Here is a 12,852-nt window from a genome sequence, read left to right as displayed (position 1 = left end):
CATTTCAATTATCAGGACATTACCTCCTGGTAAAGGTGGTGTCTCAGGACCTTCTGACCCCACATAACTTTCAGTTTCTTCTGCTAATTTGCGCGTTTTTTACAACTCCAGTCAACGACTCCGAATTAAGATTCTATTAAGGCGAGTGCCAAGACATTTTTCTTATGGAGAATCCCATGTAAAGTATCGTCTAAATATTTCGCTTATTTTTTGATGTATCAGTTTCAACTGCTTGTATTCACATTTTCTTCTAAAACTAAGTATCAAACATTGACAAAAAACATTTAATTTAAAAGTTAAATGACTTGAGAATTCGATAATTTAGGGGTAGTTTTACGAATAGAAGTTTATGTCCGATTTTTGTGAATTTTTAAACTTAGAATTAGTAAAGAACACTTTCAAAAACACTTTCCCGCTAAGTTTAAATCGATATCACTAAAATTGGTCTAGTTATGTGAGAGATAAACCAAAAATTTTTCAATCGAAGCTCTGAACTTTGCTGATAATTTACGACTAGGCTGATTTATAAGCGTACCCTCATTTGCGGTTTCTTCACCAGCTTTGGAAGTTGTAAATCAAGAGATTTCTTCTAAAATTTTTACCTGCCTGTTTCGCACAGAGGATAATAAAATGGTTACATTTAGAAGAGGGTTATTAAAAGTGCTAATAAGTACAAGCACAACGAAATTTCATAAATGAAATTATAAAAACAACTATGTAGTATGAACATTCATTCAATTTATAGTCATGTTTTCAACTAAAGTCTTTCAATGACACACGAATTAATTTCTCGACTATTTCACGTTTTTTGGACGTAAAATTTAGAAAATGAAATTTAATAAAATACTAATTTATTATTATTTTTCTTATTACATATTTTATTATTTATGTTTATTTCTTTCTTATTTCTCTAAAATTTAAAAGTTCATCAATGAATGAAAAACGAAACAAAATTGTTTTGAATGGTAAGACTCTATGGAGCAACTTGACCGAATAATTTACCTGATGTTTGCAACATTGGATTGGGATTTATCTAAGAAACTGACCGGAGTTTTACTAGGTAATGACAATTTCTTTCATTTTGCCGCCGGCCGGTTCAACTTTTACTGAAAAACCCACTAAATCTTGTTCCTTTGAAAAGAATATAAATTTTTGGAAGCCACACCAGACGGTCTTTTTGAGGAAGACGGAATTATTGAAATTAAATATAGCTTTTCATTCAAACTTTAAAGATGCGGTGGCGAATAAAAAGGTTGACTTCTAGAAACTAGAAAAAAATGGAACATACATTATAAATTCAAATCATAATTGGTATTATCAAATCCAACGGCAGTTAAGAATAACACGAAAAAAATGTGTACAACTTTTTGGAAAGAAAAAATGGAACCAAAATTGATTAAGTTTTATTTTGATCACATGTTGCCGGAATTAATTGACTCTAGGAAACAAAGGTCGATGCCAATTCGTGACAGGTAAATTGTGTACATAATGTTAATATTTTTGTCTACACTTTTTATATTATATTTCCATTTCAATTATGTTCCATTATATATGCCGATCCGCCGTCATTGTGTTTGTATTACCAATGTGTTAGTTATCAAAATTACAATTTATTCCCAAACACCAAATTTTGTCAAAAAATGCTAAACTGATGATGGTAGCATTGCTATCGAAACGCGCCTCAGCATTTTTTGACAAAATTTGGTGTTTGGGAATAAATTGTAATTTTGATAATTTTTGTCAACACGAAGAATTGATCCAATAAATTTCCTTTGTATGTATTAGTTAATTGTCAATATTGTAAATAAGTACCTATTATGTAAATACCACTTTTTTTATAAATACTTACTAACATGTACAAATACACATTACTATACTATGTATTTTTGTATCTTTATACCAAATACGTATCTATTTGAAAACAAATAAAATAAAACATAAAACAGATTTTAGTTTTTTTTTAGAAAATTTCTGTTTGGCATTCTAATATTAAATAATACTTTAATCTATTGATTATTTGACTAAAGTCCATTTGAATAAATTTGGCCGCTAGCTCTAACTCAGTACGCTATGGACCAAAATTGTCAGACTGACAGATTCAAGTGGCAAAAAATAGTAGTTAAACTTGGGCTGACCTGGGTGAAACGTATTTGTCAAAAATTATTATTGGTTTATTGTCTTTGCGTTAAAAATAACTATAATTTGTTGAAGTAATAAGCGATTTTACGCAGAGGAAAAGCGAATTTTCTAAAATCCAAAAATTTCCAATGCATCAAACAGGATCACTGCAGAGAACTTTTTTGAACCACTCGAATCTGTCAAAGTGACAATTTTAGTTCACGAAGTACTGCGTTAGAGCTAGCGGCCAAATTTATTCAAATGGACTTTATTTAAATTATTTTTTGAACAACGTACTAATGTACTGACAATTTTAAAATAAAATTTTTTGATTCATATTATTTTACCCATGAAAAAGTATTTCTACCAGACAGAGGCAAAATAAGCATTTATCATTTTACAATCACTTTACGATAGCACAGTAAGGGGTGTTGTAAACAGAGGTACCGCTTGACAACCTTCCCGATGTGACAGCTCAGCTCGAATTCTGACCAGCGACGAGTCTTGCACTCGCCTTAAGACAGCGGGGAGATTCTGTTATTCAATTTACTAATTAATTCACAAGAATGCGCTCCAGTTTTCCAACTTCCGGAGAAAAAACGACCCAAAAGACGAGAGGTTTTTTACTAAAACTACAAGTTTTCGGACGAGTCATGCAGAACAAAACCGACTAATTAACAGACGGAACAAGTGGACGGTGCAGTGGACTCGGAAGGACAACGACCAAGCAAATCGAACGGATTTATGAACAGTTGCGAATTGTTGCCGATATTTCCGGGAGTTTTTCATTCTTAGCCGACAAGACAAAAAAAAAAGAAAAAAAAAGTGGTGTGTATACAAATTTATTCCCAACTTCGGGATTTATGGCGAAATCAGGAAGTGTTTCAGTACCGTAAAGTACCAGCTCTCGCAGTCGTGAGGTATTAAGTTCGCCTGAAAAGTGTCTTTCATCACCGGCCATAATATACTGTCATCATTTTATATATGATCAATTAGCTCCAAGTACTTGTAAACCTCCGCGACCGATGTCGGCTCGGGTTAGAATAGCGCCACTTTAACAACATATCTTTGTGGTCACATAAAGTATCCACTATCACGATTGTTGACAGCTGTAAATAATTAGTAGATATGTAAGCGAACTGTAAACACGACCATAAAATCTCCGATGACCGTGTCAGGTAAATCGTAGGAAAGTGATAGGAAGCTTTTTTGCTGTAACGGCGACTACCGCTTACAGCGTTACAATTCGAAAATTACAAAACGTGCCCAATTATTGTTCCTACAGGTACGTTTCAATTATTCCGCATCCTCTTCAAGAATAACGTTAATGATAATTAAAGTAACATGCACGTATCAAGACAGGATACAAATTGGATGACGTCCTAGTTAATTTTTCAGGGACTTTTGTTGCACGTTCGTAACAATTGCCGCAAACGAGTTTTCATGTAAAAGTGAGGTAATAACTCTCATTACGTCTGTTTAAAATTGCATATTTCTTGCGCTGGATTACACGGATTTGTATTCTAGGACGACCAACATACGCGGAGATTTATCTCGACACCTACAGAAGCGGAGACTTTTCTTATAAGAATCCTCCACGGCTCCTTTTTGGGTGGTCTACATTGATCAACGTTTTGTGCATTTTTTTTTTAATTTTGAAAAAAATATGTGCCAATGGTACAACTATTTTATGAATAATCATGCCACATTTATCAATTTTTTTTTATTTTCCCAAAAATTTCAATTTTTCAAAAAATTTTCAAAATATCTACTTCCTTTGATGTGATAGATTTTGAAAAGATGGAAAATGACCATTAAAAAAAATAGTATGCAAACTGAAGCGCTGCTTAAAAATTTTCAAAAAAAATTCAATCAATTTTCAAAAAATCTTCAAATAAGTACTATAGGTTTACAATTTACAAACGGTACACAAACCGAAACGTAGCCAAGGTTAGATGTTAGGTTTTTTGAAAAAAAAATAAATAAATAAAAAAATATTTTGATCCTACAATTTATCAGACTTTAGAAGATTGGAAAATAAACCATTAGAATGTTTGATCATGTTAGTGAAAAATCAGTAATGATCAAGATTTCCCAACTTTCAACTCTATCAAATAAAAATACAACAAAAATTTAAAAATTTTCAAAATATGTACTGCGATCTGATAGATTTTAGAAAAAAACTGTGAAGTGAGGTGTATAAATTTTAGTGATAACTAAACCAAAGCCGTCTCAAAAGTTACAAGATAAAATTTTCAAAAAACATTTCAAATAATTTTTAAAAAATCCCACAAAATTTACTTACTTTAGATTCGAGAAAGTTGGAAAATAGCCTATTAAATAAAACGTTTTAATCAACTCAAATCAAAAACGGTACACAAATCGAGGCGTAGCCGAGGTTTGGTGTGTATATTTTTGCACAAAAATTCAAAAAAAAAATAAAAACAATATTTTGATCTTAGAATTTATCAAACTCTAGAAGATTAGGAAAAGAACCATTAAAAGTTTACTCATAATTGTGAGAAATATAGAAAAATTTCTTCCTTATATTTTTTCAAAATTTTTCGAAACACTTTTGCCAGATATATTCTATGTAATTTATCTCAACACCTACAGAAACGGCAAACGACGACTTTTCACGCAAAGAACCAAAATAAATTCTTTATCTGCCTTTCCCCTCGTTTACAAGAATCATAACTTTATACTTCAACCATTTTTTTTTTCAAAATTTTGAAAATTGATTTTCCAAACCTCGGCTGTTTTCTGTTTTATTCACAAATGGTCATTTTCCAACTTACTAAAATCAATCAAATTAAAAGATTTTGAACAAAAAAAAAATATTTTAAAAAAATTAGAATTTTCAAAAATTTTTCAAGCAGTGTAAGTACTTTGATGTAATAGGTTCTAGAAAGTTGGAAAATGATCTATTATAAGTTTTATTTTTTATAGTAATGACTAACCAAAGAGTATCCAAATGTTAATTCATTTTTTTTGAAACTTCAAAAAAAATTAAAAAATTTTGAAAATGAAATAAAAATTCCAAAAATCCTCAAAATACTCTAATTTTAGACTTGAAAGTTGTAAATAGCTTATTATACGTTTCATTCATGACCGCAAGTAAAACGGCACACAAACCGAAGCGTAGCCGAAATTTGGCTTTTATCTTTTTTCAAATAAAATTCAAAAACAAAAATTTTGATCTTAGAATTTGATCAACTCTAGAATATTGAGAAAAAAACCATTCAAAGTTTTACTTTCGATTGTGAAAAATATAGAAAACAAAAAAGTTCCTACCAATGTTTTTTGCAAAATTTTTCGAAATGTTTTCATCAAATTTATTCTAAAAAGACGGCGATTTATCTCAACACCTACAGAAACGGCAAACGGCAACTTGTCACGCGAAGAACTGAAAAGAATCCTCCACCTCTGCCTTTCGTGTGGTTTCCAAGAATCGTAACTTTATATTCCTGCTTTTTTTTTCAAAATTTTAAAAAATTAAAATCTAAACCTCGGCCACGCCTCGATCGGTCTTTTATTTTATTTATGAACATTACTCAAACTTATACGAATAATTTTCCAACTCTCTAAAGTGTCTTTATTTCAAAACGTTTTAAAAATATTTTTTTTGATTTTATTTTTGTTCTATATGTTCTCAGTCATAACCAAACCGTATAAAAAATAATTTCCCAACTTTCTAAAATCTATTAGATCATAAAGTATATTGAAAAAAAAATGCAAAAAAATTCCGAAAATTTCAAAAAAATTTGAAAATTTAATGATAATTGTGAAAAATTTTGAAATGTCAGTCATGGTAGTCGGCGAAAAAAAAATCCGAGGAGCAGCCAAATTTTGTTATTAAACTTTAAAAAAAAATCAAAATCCTGAAAACAGATTCTAGAACCCCGCCGATTTATCTCGCCACCCACAGAAGCTTGAAACGGCGACTTTCCACGCGAACAACCAATGCGAATCCCCGCCTCTGCCTTTCGTGTGGTCTCCACGGATCATAACGTTACATTTCTGGTTCTGATAACTAGAGAAATTTTATGTCCTTTTCATATCCATCCATAATTGCTCTTTCCACACTTTAACGATTTATTTCTTCCAGATAACACTGACACACGATGAGTTGGATGAAACGACTGTTATTCACCCTAATGGTAGCGGCGGCCTACACTCGTGGCGAAGATGCCGATGCGGAAGTGGTAGAAGCTCCTGACAAGTTACCGGCGCCACCTCCGAGTCCATTGGACGACTGCGATCCAGAACTTATCGGTTTCGAATTGATAACCGGTTACGTGTTTTCTGCACCCGGAAATGTCCTGGATTCCATTCCGGGGACGTTGATGCTCACCGATTGTCTGGAGACGTGCCAAGGGAACGACTCGTGTCAATCTGTGAACTACGAAACGGGGCTCTGTGTCCTCTTCAGCTCCAACGCCGACGTCTTGCCTGGTGAGTTTTTTTTTCTCCAGATGGTCACCTGTTTAGCCCCTCCACTTTCATGTCTGTCAGTAATTAGACCCCGTCCCCCGCCGAAGACAACGAATTGTTGTGTAATTTTAACGGGGGATAATTATTAATTACAGCAATTTGCAGTAAATTGCATCTCGTCGCGTTGCAATGGGCAATTAAATTTTCGATATAGTTAAGTGTACATCTTTTATTTCCTAAGTCTTGCTATTAAGAGACAGGTGATAAGTCTCCAGCACGTGAAGGCACGGATTGTGGAGTTTTTCTTTTTGGAAACGTGGACAGAAGAAGACGACAACATTAGTCATTGAGTCCCTAATCAGAAACATTTGCGTGTTGGATGCGCATGACTCCCGCTAAAACTGAATGTCAATCGATTTGTTCCCACGCTAGAATACGCGTAATCTGGAGATAGAATCTTGCATGACAACGATCGGACGGGAAAAAACCTCCTTGGTCTAGACGATAGATCCGCGATGTGTGTATTTCATATTGTCAATCTGTCTGACAAAACCAACAAATGATCCAACGAGGAATCCTAATAGCACTTCTTGGAATTCCATCTTCGAACATACACCATTTGCTGACTTAATCAGCAAAATCGTAATGACAGGATGCCAACGTTATAATTTATGTCGAACTCTTCGAAACCGAGGCAGACACAGTGACCTATTACCTTCGTGACGTCTCTTCGGGATCTTCATCATAACAACGTAACGACTCGTTCCAATTCTTGCGAAAAAAACAAGTGTTAATTACCCTCCGAGTCTTTGTGACCTCTTCGCAGCGTCACGATTCACATCAGCAGCTGTCAGAAGTTTGTACAAATCTCATTGCTTCGAGGGTTTTTTCCGGCCTCGTTAAACGGGGAGGTCCGGGTTATTGCCAGACCATCTACAACACTTCAAGAGTGCAGAATCTCCACTTGAAGTTGATAACACTCGAGGCTGGTTTAATGAAATAACCACGCAGACAACGTCAATCTGCTTCTCGCCAAAGAAGGAAAAATCGATGCCGGACCTCAGACGGCGCAAGGGCGAGAAACGAACTACCCGAAGGATGGAAATTATTTCATTTATCTAAATTGACCATCACCTTCACGTTCGATGAAATCAAATCCTGACATGTGCTAACTGTAATGAAATAACTGAAATCTACTTTCGAGTACACAGCTTTGGTTTCTACGAATGTTTTAGTTCAGGTAACTGTAGGTAAAATTCAATTTAGAGTCTAGATCTAGAAACACAGTAAGCCACAAATTGTCTATAAATGGGTTAAACACATTGAAATTGGAATTCACGTACCTCGTAAAAATGATTTCTTGGACGTGTCGGTGAATTTCGCTTTGCGAGGAATATTCGAAACTAATTATAAATGGCGGCGGAGAGAATAGGAAAGCAGTGCCGAGATTGCAAACCGAGGGGTCGGTGAGGTTTGTATACTATTTTATTCACAATAATGAGGAAAAAATATATAACATTTATAAAATCACGATATTTGAGATTTTTTTTTAAACTTCAATTTTGGGCTACAGAAACTCAAAATATTAACAAGTATTTGTTTTAGCCATTTTAATGAATAAAATAGAGTACAGACCAAGACTTGGTCAACGTTTGTAATTAATTTTTTTTCAAGATTTTTTAAAATATTTCTAAAATGACCCAATATATGTTTTCACTATTACTGTAAATAAATGAGTAAACAAACCTTGAGCTCCAGATAGTTAAAACATTAACAAATTGTTCCTATATGTATGAATTTTAGCCATTTTCGTAAATAAAATATTATATAAACCAAAAAGTTGCCGAGTTTTTTTTTCCCAACTTTTACAAAATACTTCCATTTTAGACACTCTAATCAATATATAATTTAACTATCGTCATGAACACAGTAGCAATGTTTTCCAAAAATTTTCAAAATACTTAAACTGTAAAATAAGCCAATTTACGTTTTAGCGATCACTGTGAATAAAATAGTATACAAACCAGGCGTAGCCGAAATTTGTAATTAATTTCTTTTCAAAATTTTGCAAAAACTTCAATTTTGGGCTCAAGAAAGTTAAAACATGACCAAGTTTTATGATTTAGATATTTTCGTAGACAAAATAGTATACAATTTTAGCTTTACAAAATCTAAAATGTGAATAAAAAAGTATTAATTTTTTGATAATACTTTTATTTTAGACCTTAGAAAACCAAAATAGTTAATTACATTCGAGCAACTAGAGTAACTGCGACTTGATAGAAATATTTAGGGCATTTGCTAGAGAGTCGTAAAAACTGTACAAAATTTGTATAAAATTTTTTGCCCATTCAAACCAAAATTAGCATCTGACAATTCGTTTCCAAAATTTTTCAAAACACTTCGATTTTAGTCTCAAAATGTCGGAATATCGATTATATATCTATAGTTTAGCCATTTTTGTGAATAAAATATAGGTATAGTATACAATTTTAGTTTTTCAAAATCCAAAATAAATTTTTTTTTCTTAGAAAGTTGGAATAGCCATTTATATTCGAACAATTGTAGAAACTACGACTGAATAGAAATGTTTGCGGCATTTGCTAAAGAGCCGTGCAAATCTGAATGATAAACGTTCATCGAACAATTCTTTGACTTTTGCAATTTAATTTTTGGCCAAAATTTTTAAAAATTCTTCGATCTTAGACTCCAAAAAGTCAAAATATGAATCCATGTATGTATGTATGTTTAAGTTATATTTGTAAATGAAATAGTATACTAAACGTTGCCTAGCCAAAGTTTACAATTTAAATTTTTCTAAGTTTTTCAAAATTCTTCGATTTTAAGCTCAAAAAGTTTTAGCCGTCATTGAAATAATAAATATAATATAAAAATTAACAAAACACTTGAATAAAATAATAAAGAACATCGATGCGTAGCCGAAGTATGCAATTTATTTTTTCCAAAAATTTTTCAAAATTCTTCGATTTTGGGGTTTAGAAAGTCGGATACAAACCAATATACGTTTTAGCGATTGTTGTGATTAAAACAGTATACATACACAGCAGAGATAGTTGGATAATAGACCCAAATGAAATACGAATAAATAAAAAAATTTAAATCGCATACCTCAAATACGCCTTGAAATCAAAATTAGCAAAATTTTCAAATTTTTTTTGTCTTTAGAAATTTGGAAAGGGTGCTATCATAAATTTTCTTCATAACTGCGACTAAAAAAGTTCAAACCGAGGCGTAACCGAGGTTTAAAAATTTATTTTTGCAAATTTTTTTAAAATCCTTTAATTTTAAACTATAGAAAATTGGAAAATGGGCCATTTTACATTTTAGTCTTAAATATGAATAAAAATTAAAATTAAAATCGCAAACCACGGTTACTATTGACGACAGCAAAATGTGTGCGGTAAAATTGTCTAGCGTAATTTTCACTTTAAATCAAAGACGCACGTCTAATTGTCATTTATAACAATTAATGACAGTAGTTGGTTAAAATCGGCTAAACATTGAACTGTAGTCAAAAAACCAAGAGCAATTGCAAAATTTGAAGAAAACCGGTCGCTAAGACCAGTGGCTCCTGATGAGAAAAAGTTGTATAGGTAATACAGAATGTTTAGAGAAAAATCAAAATCATTATGGAAATTAAGAAAAAAATCCATGACAACGAAAAAATCGTTCACATTTCGTACGCCTCAGAACAAAAATTAGTAAACTGTTCTAAATTTTTCGAAATCCTCTGATCTTGATCTCTAGAAATTTGGAAAATTATAAATTAAAATAAAGATAAAGATAAAAAAAAGTGCAAACCGAGGCGTAGCCGAGGTTTGAAAATTAATTTTTTCAATTTTTTTTTCCAAAATTTTGAAAAGACCCAAAAAAGTCAAAATAAAATCTCAAAACGTGACGAATTCTACGATCAATGCACTTAACCCCTTCCTTGACAATTAACTGCTTAACTTTTGAAAAGAAACAAAATAAGACAACAGCTTCGCTTCACAATCCGTTCCGTGTCTTTCTTTTCGCAATCACACAAAACAGTTTAACCGCTCCGTCTTGAAAAATTGCAGCAGGACGTGCTTCGCTTATCCGGAAACGAAGCATGCGGAGTCCGCGCGGCAGAAAAAATCCTCCTTGATGCAGAAGTAAACCATTCTCATACCGTTCAGTGATTTTGTTGTCAAACAAATCCAAGAAATTCTACAACAGTATCTAAAACGTGAGCCGAGCTTTGTACGTGTTCGGTTTAGTTACGTTCATTGCACAGAAACGGCTTGGACTTTTTCGCGACAAACGCACTGACAAAATTCAATAAGATTTTCAACGAAATGTGGTGAATTTATTTTCGGACCAGCGACCAGAAACCGCAAAGATTTATCAACGTTCTATCGCGGTTTTGTTTTTGCGGCGGTAATTATTTAAATGTTTTAAGGGTCATTTGCGGAGGTACGTGCTCGGCGAACACTTGTTAAAATAATGTGTAAACTATTATTTGTGACCGATGCTTATTACTTGGGAATTTATTGGATTATAAAGTTTTTTCCATCATGACCGCATAGTTAGGAATGTAAATCTCCTGTAATTAAGGTGAATTCATAAAACCGTAAACTCCGGAAAAAACCACGGAAGACAACGGTTCGGCTCATTTTTAATAACTCCTTTCATCAACGTTTTGTTTACAAAACGTGAGTTTAAATGCTTCGCACCAACACATTAACTCCCGTTAAAACGCTCGACGGAGCGATCGGCTTATTATGAATGAATTGATTTCAACCGAAATCGGTTTAGTGATGCCCCTTTGGGTTTAAGCATCGTTGACGAACGTCAGCTACTTAAAATCGGTTTATTGCTGATATGGGAAACGATAAAGTGAACATCGCTCGTGCGTTTGGACTTTGCTCTGGATAGACAAATCGTGCAAATGAAAGAAGCTCGCGAATGCACGCACGATTTCAAGCAAAATGCAAGCTTGTAGGGTTAAAATAACAATGAGAACTAAATAAGTAGATTTCTCGTTTTGGGGATCAGTTTTACTCTCTATAGAGGCCGCGAGGCGAAGCCTTCAGTTCGTTTCATTGCAAAGTTACATCTTTTACACAAAAACTGCAGTGCGCCAACAAGATTACACTGACAGATTTCCAACTTAAAATCAAAATAAAAATCATTTTCACGCTGAAGAGATTTACAACTCTCTAGCACATGCCGCCTTTTTCGCCCACTGCGATCTAGCCGTAAAATCCTTCTCAAGGTTGCTCGAATAGAATTAATTTTTTCCGTTGACACCAGCCATACATTTAAAATCGTCCGTTAATGGCACATATTAACCAACCATTAATATATGACTGGTGGGCATAAGTAAAAAGACGTTAGTGGTGCCTTTATAAAACAAATCACGAAAAAGGCATCGTGGTAGTCTCAGAGACTCAGATTGCTAGATTTATTTTATAAATACTAATAATCACCTTGAAAGATCTTAAGTAATGTCACGTATGAACAGATGTCAAATTTTCTCCAATTTACACTTTTTGTACACATTTTCGTATTTTTTTTTTAATTTTACAACAAAGTTGTTTGTTAATGATCAAATTGATAGCAATCATTTACAAACTTGTTCTTTAAATAGCAAAGTTTGACTTAAAAAGCGCCAGGCTTGCCGAGCGTTGATCAAGTTTTACTTCTGAACTAGCGAGGCGCATTGAGCGTTGATAAAATTTTACATTTTAACAAACGAGCCCTGCTAAGCGATAATTGCATTTTACTTCCGAACTAGCAAGACATGCCAAGCGTTTATAGCGTCTTACTTTTAACTTATTATAATTTCAGCGAGGCATTCAATGAATTTAAAGAATATTGATTTGTTTTGACGACTTTTTTCAACAGTTTCATTTTCTTTTTAATTTTGTAACTTACTCGTTAATGAGCAAATTGATTGATTGATCAAGCGTTGATCGAATTTCAATTTTAAACAAACATGTTAGCTCTTAACTAGCGAGGCACACCGAGCGTTTATCAAATTTGACTTCAAAATAAGTGAACATAAAGAATATTAATATGTTTTGACTTTTTAACGATCAATTTGCTCATTAACAAACAAGTTAATTACATAATTAAAAAAAATAACAAAAATGTGTTAAAAAGTCGCCAAAGCATATAATATTCGTTATGTTCACTGATTTTCAAGTCAAATTTAAATTTTAAAATTTGAAATTTTGCATTAAAAACGCCAAACTTGCTAATCGTTGATCGAATTTGACTTTTAGAAAAGCGAGGCATGCTGAGCGTTGATCG

General features: G+C 32.9%; 2 protein-coding genes across 4 annotated transcripts in view; one reads left to right on the top strand and one right to left on the bottom strand.

Annotated features, from left to right (window-relative positions):
• Nucleotides 1-12,852, bottom strand: part of Atg16 (Autophagy-related 16) — a 510,049-nt gene that overhangs the window by 432,671 nt on the left and 64,526 nt on the right. The window lies entirely within an intron of this gene.
• The window catches only part of LOC148176326 (uncharacterized), a 101,855-nt gene that overhangs the window by 50,234 nt on the left and 38,769 nt on the right, over nucleotides 1-12,852 (top strand). Inside the window, exon 3 of the mRNA XM_088034169.1 lies at nucleotides 6,227-6,573. Within this exon, the coding sequence (XP_087890295.1) occupies nucleotides 6,243-6,573 (331 nt within the window). The 5' untranslated portion in view covers nucleotides 6,227-6,242. The remainder of the gene's footprint in view (nucleotides 1-6,226; nucleotides 6,574-12,852) is intronic.

The sequence above is a fragment of the Gnatocerus cornutus genome, chromosome 4 (assembly GCF_029298725.1).
Source record: "Gnatocerus cornutus isolate USDA-ARS CGAHR chromosome 4, icGnaCorn1.1, whole genome shotgun sequence".
NCBI classification, from domain to species: domain Eukaryota; kingdom Metazoa; phylum Arthropoda; class Insecta; order Coleoptera; family Tenebrionidae; genus Gnatocerus; species Gnatocerus cornutus.
The sequence above is the reverse complement of the archived record's forward strand: the minus strand, read 5'-3'. Positions and strand labels throughout refer to the sequence as shown.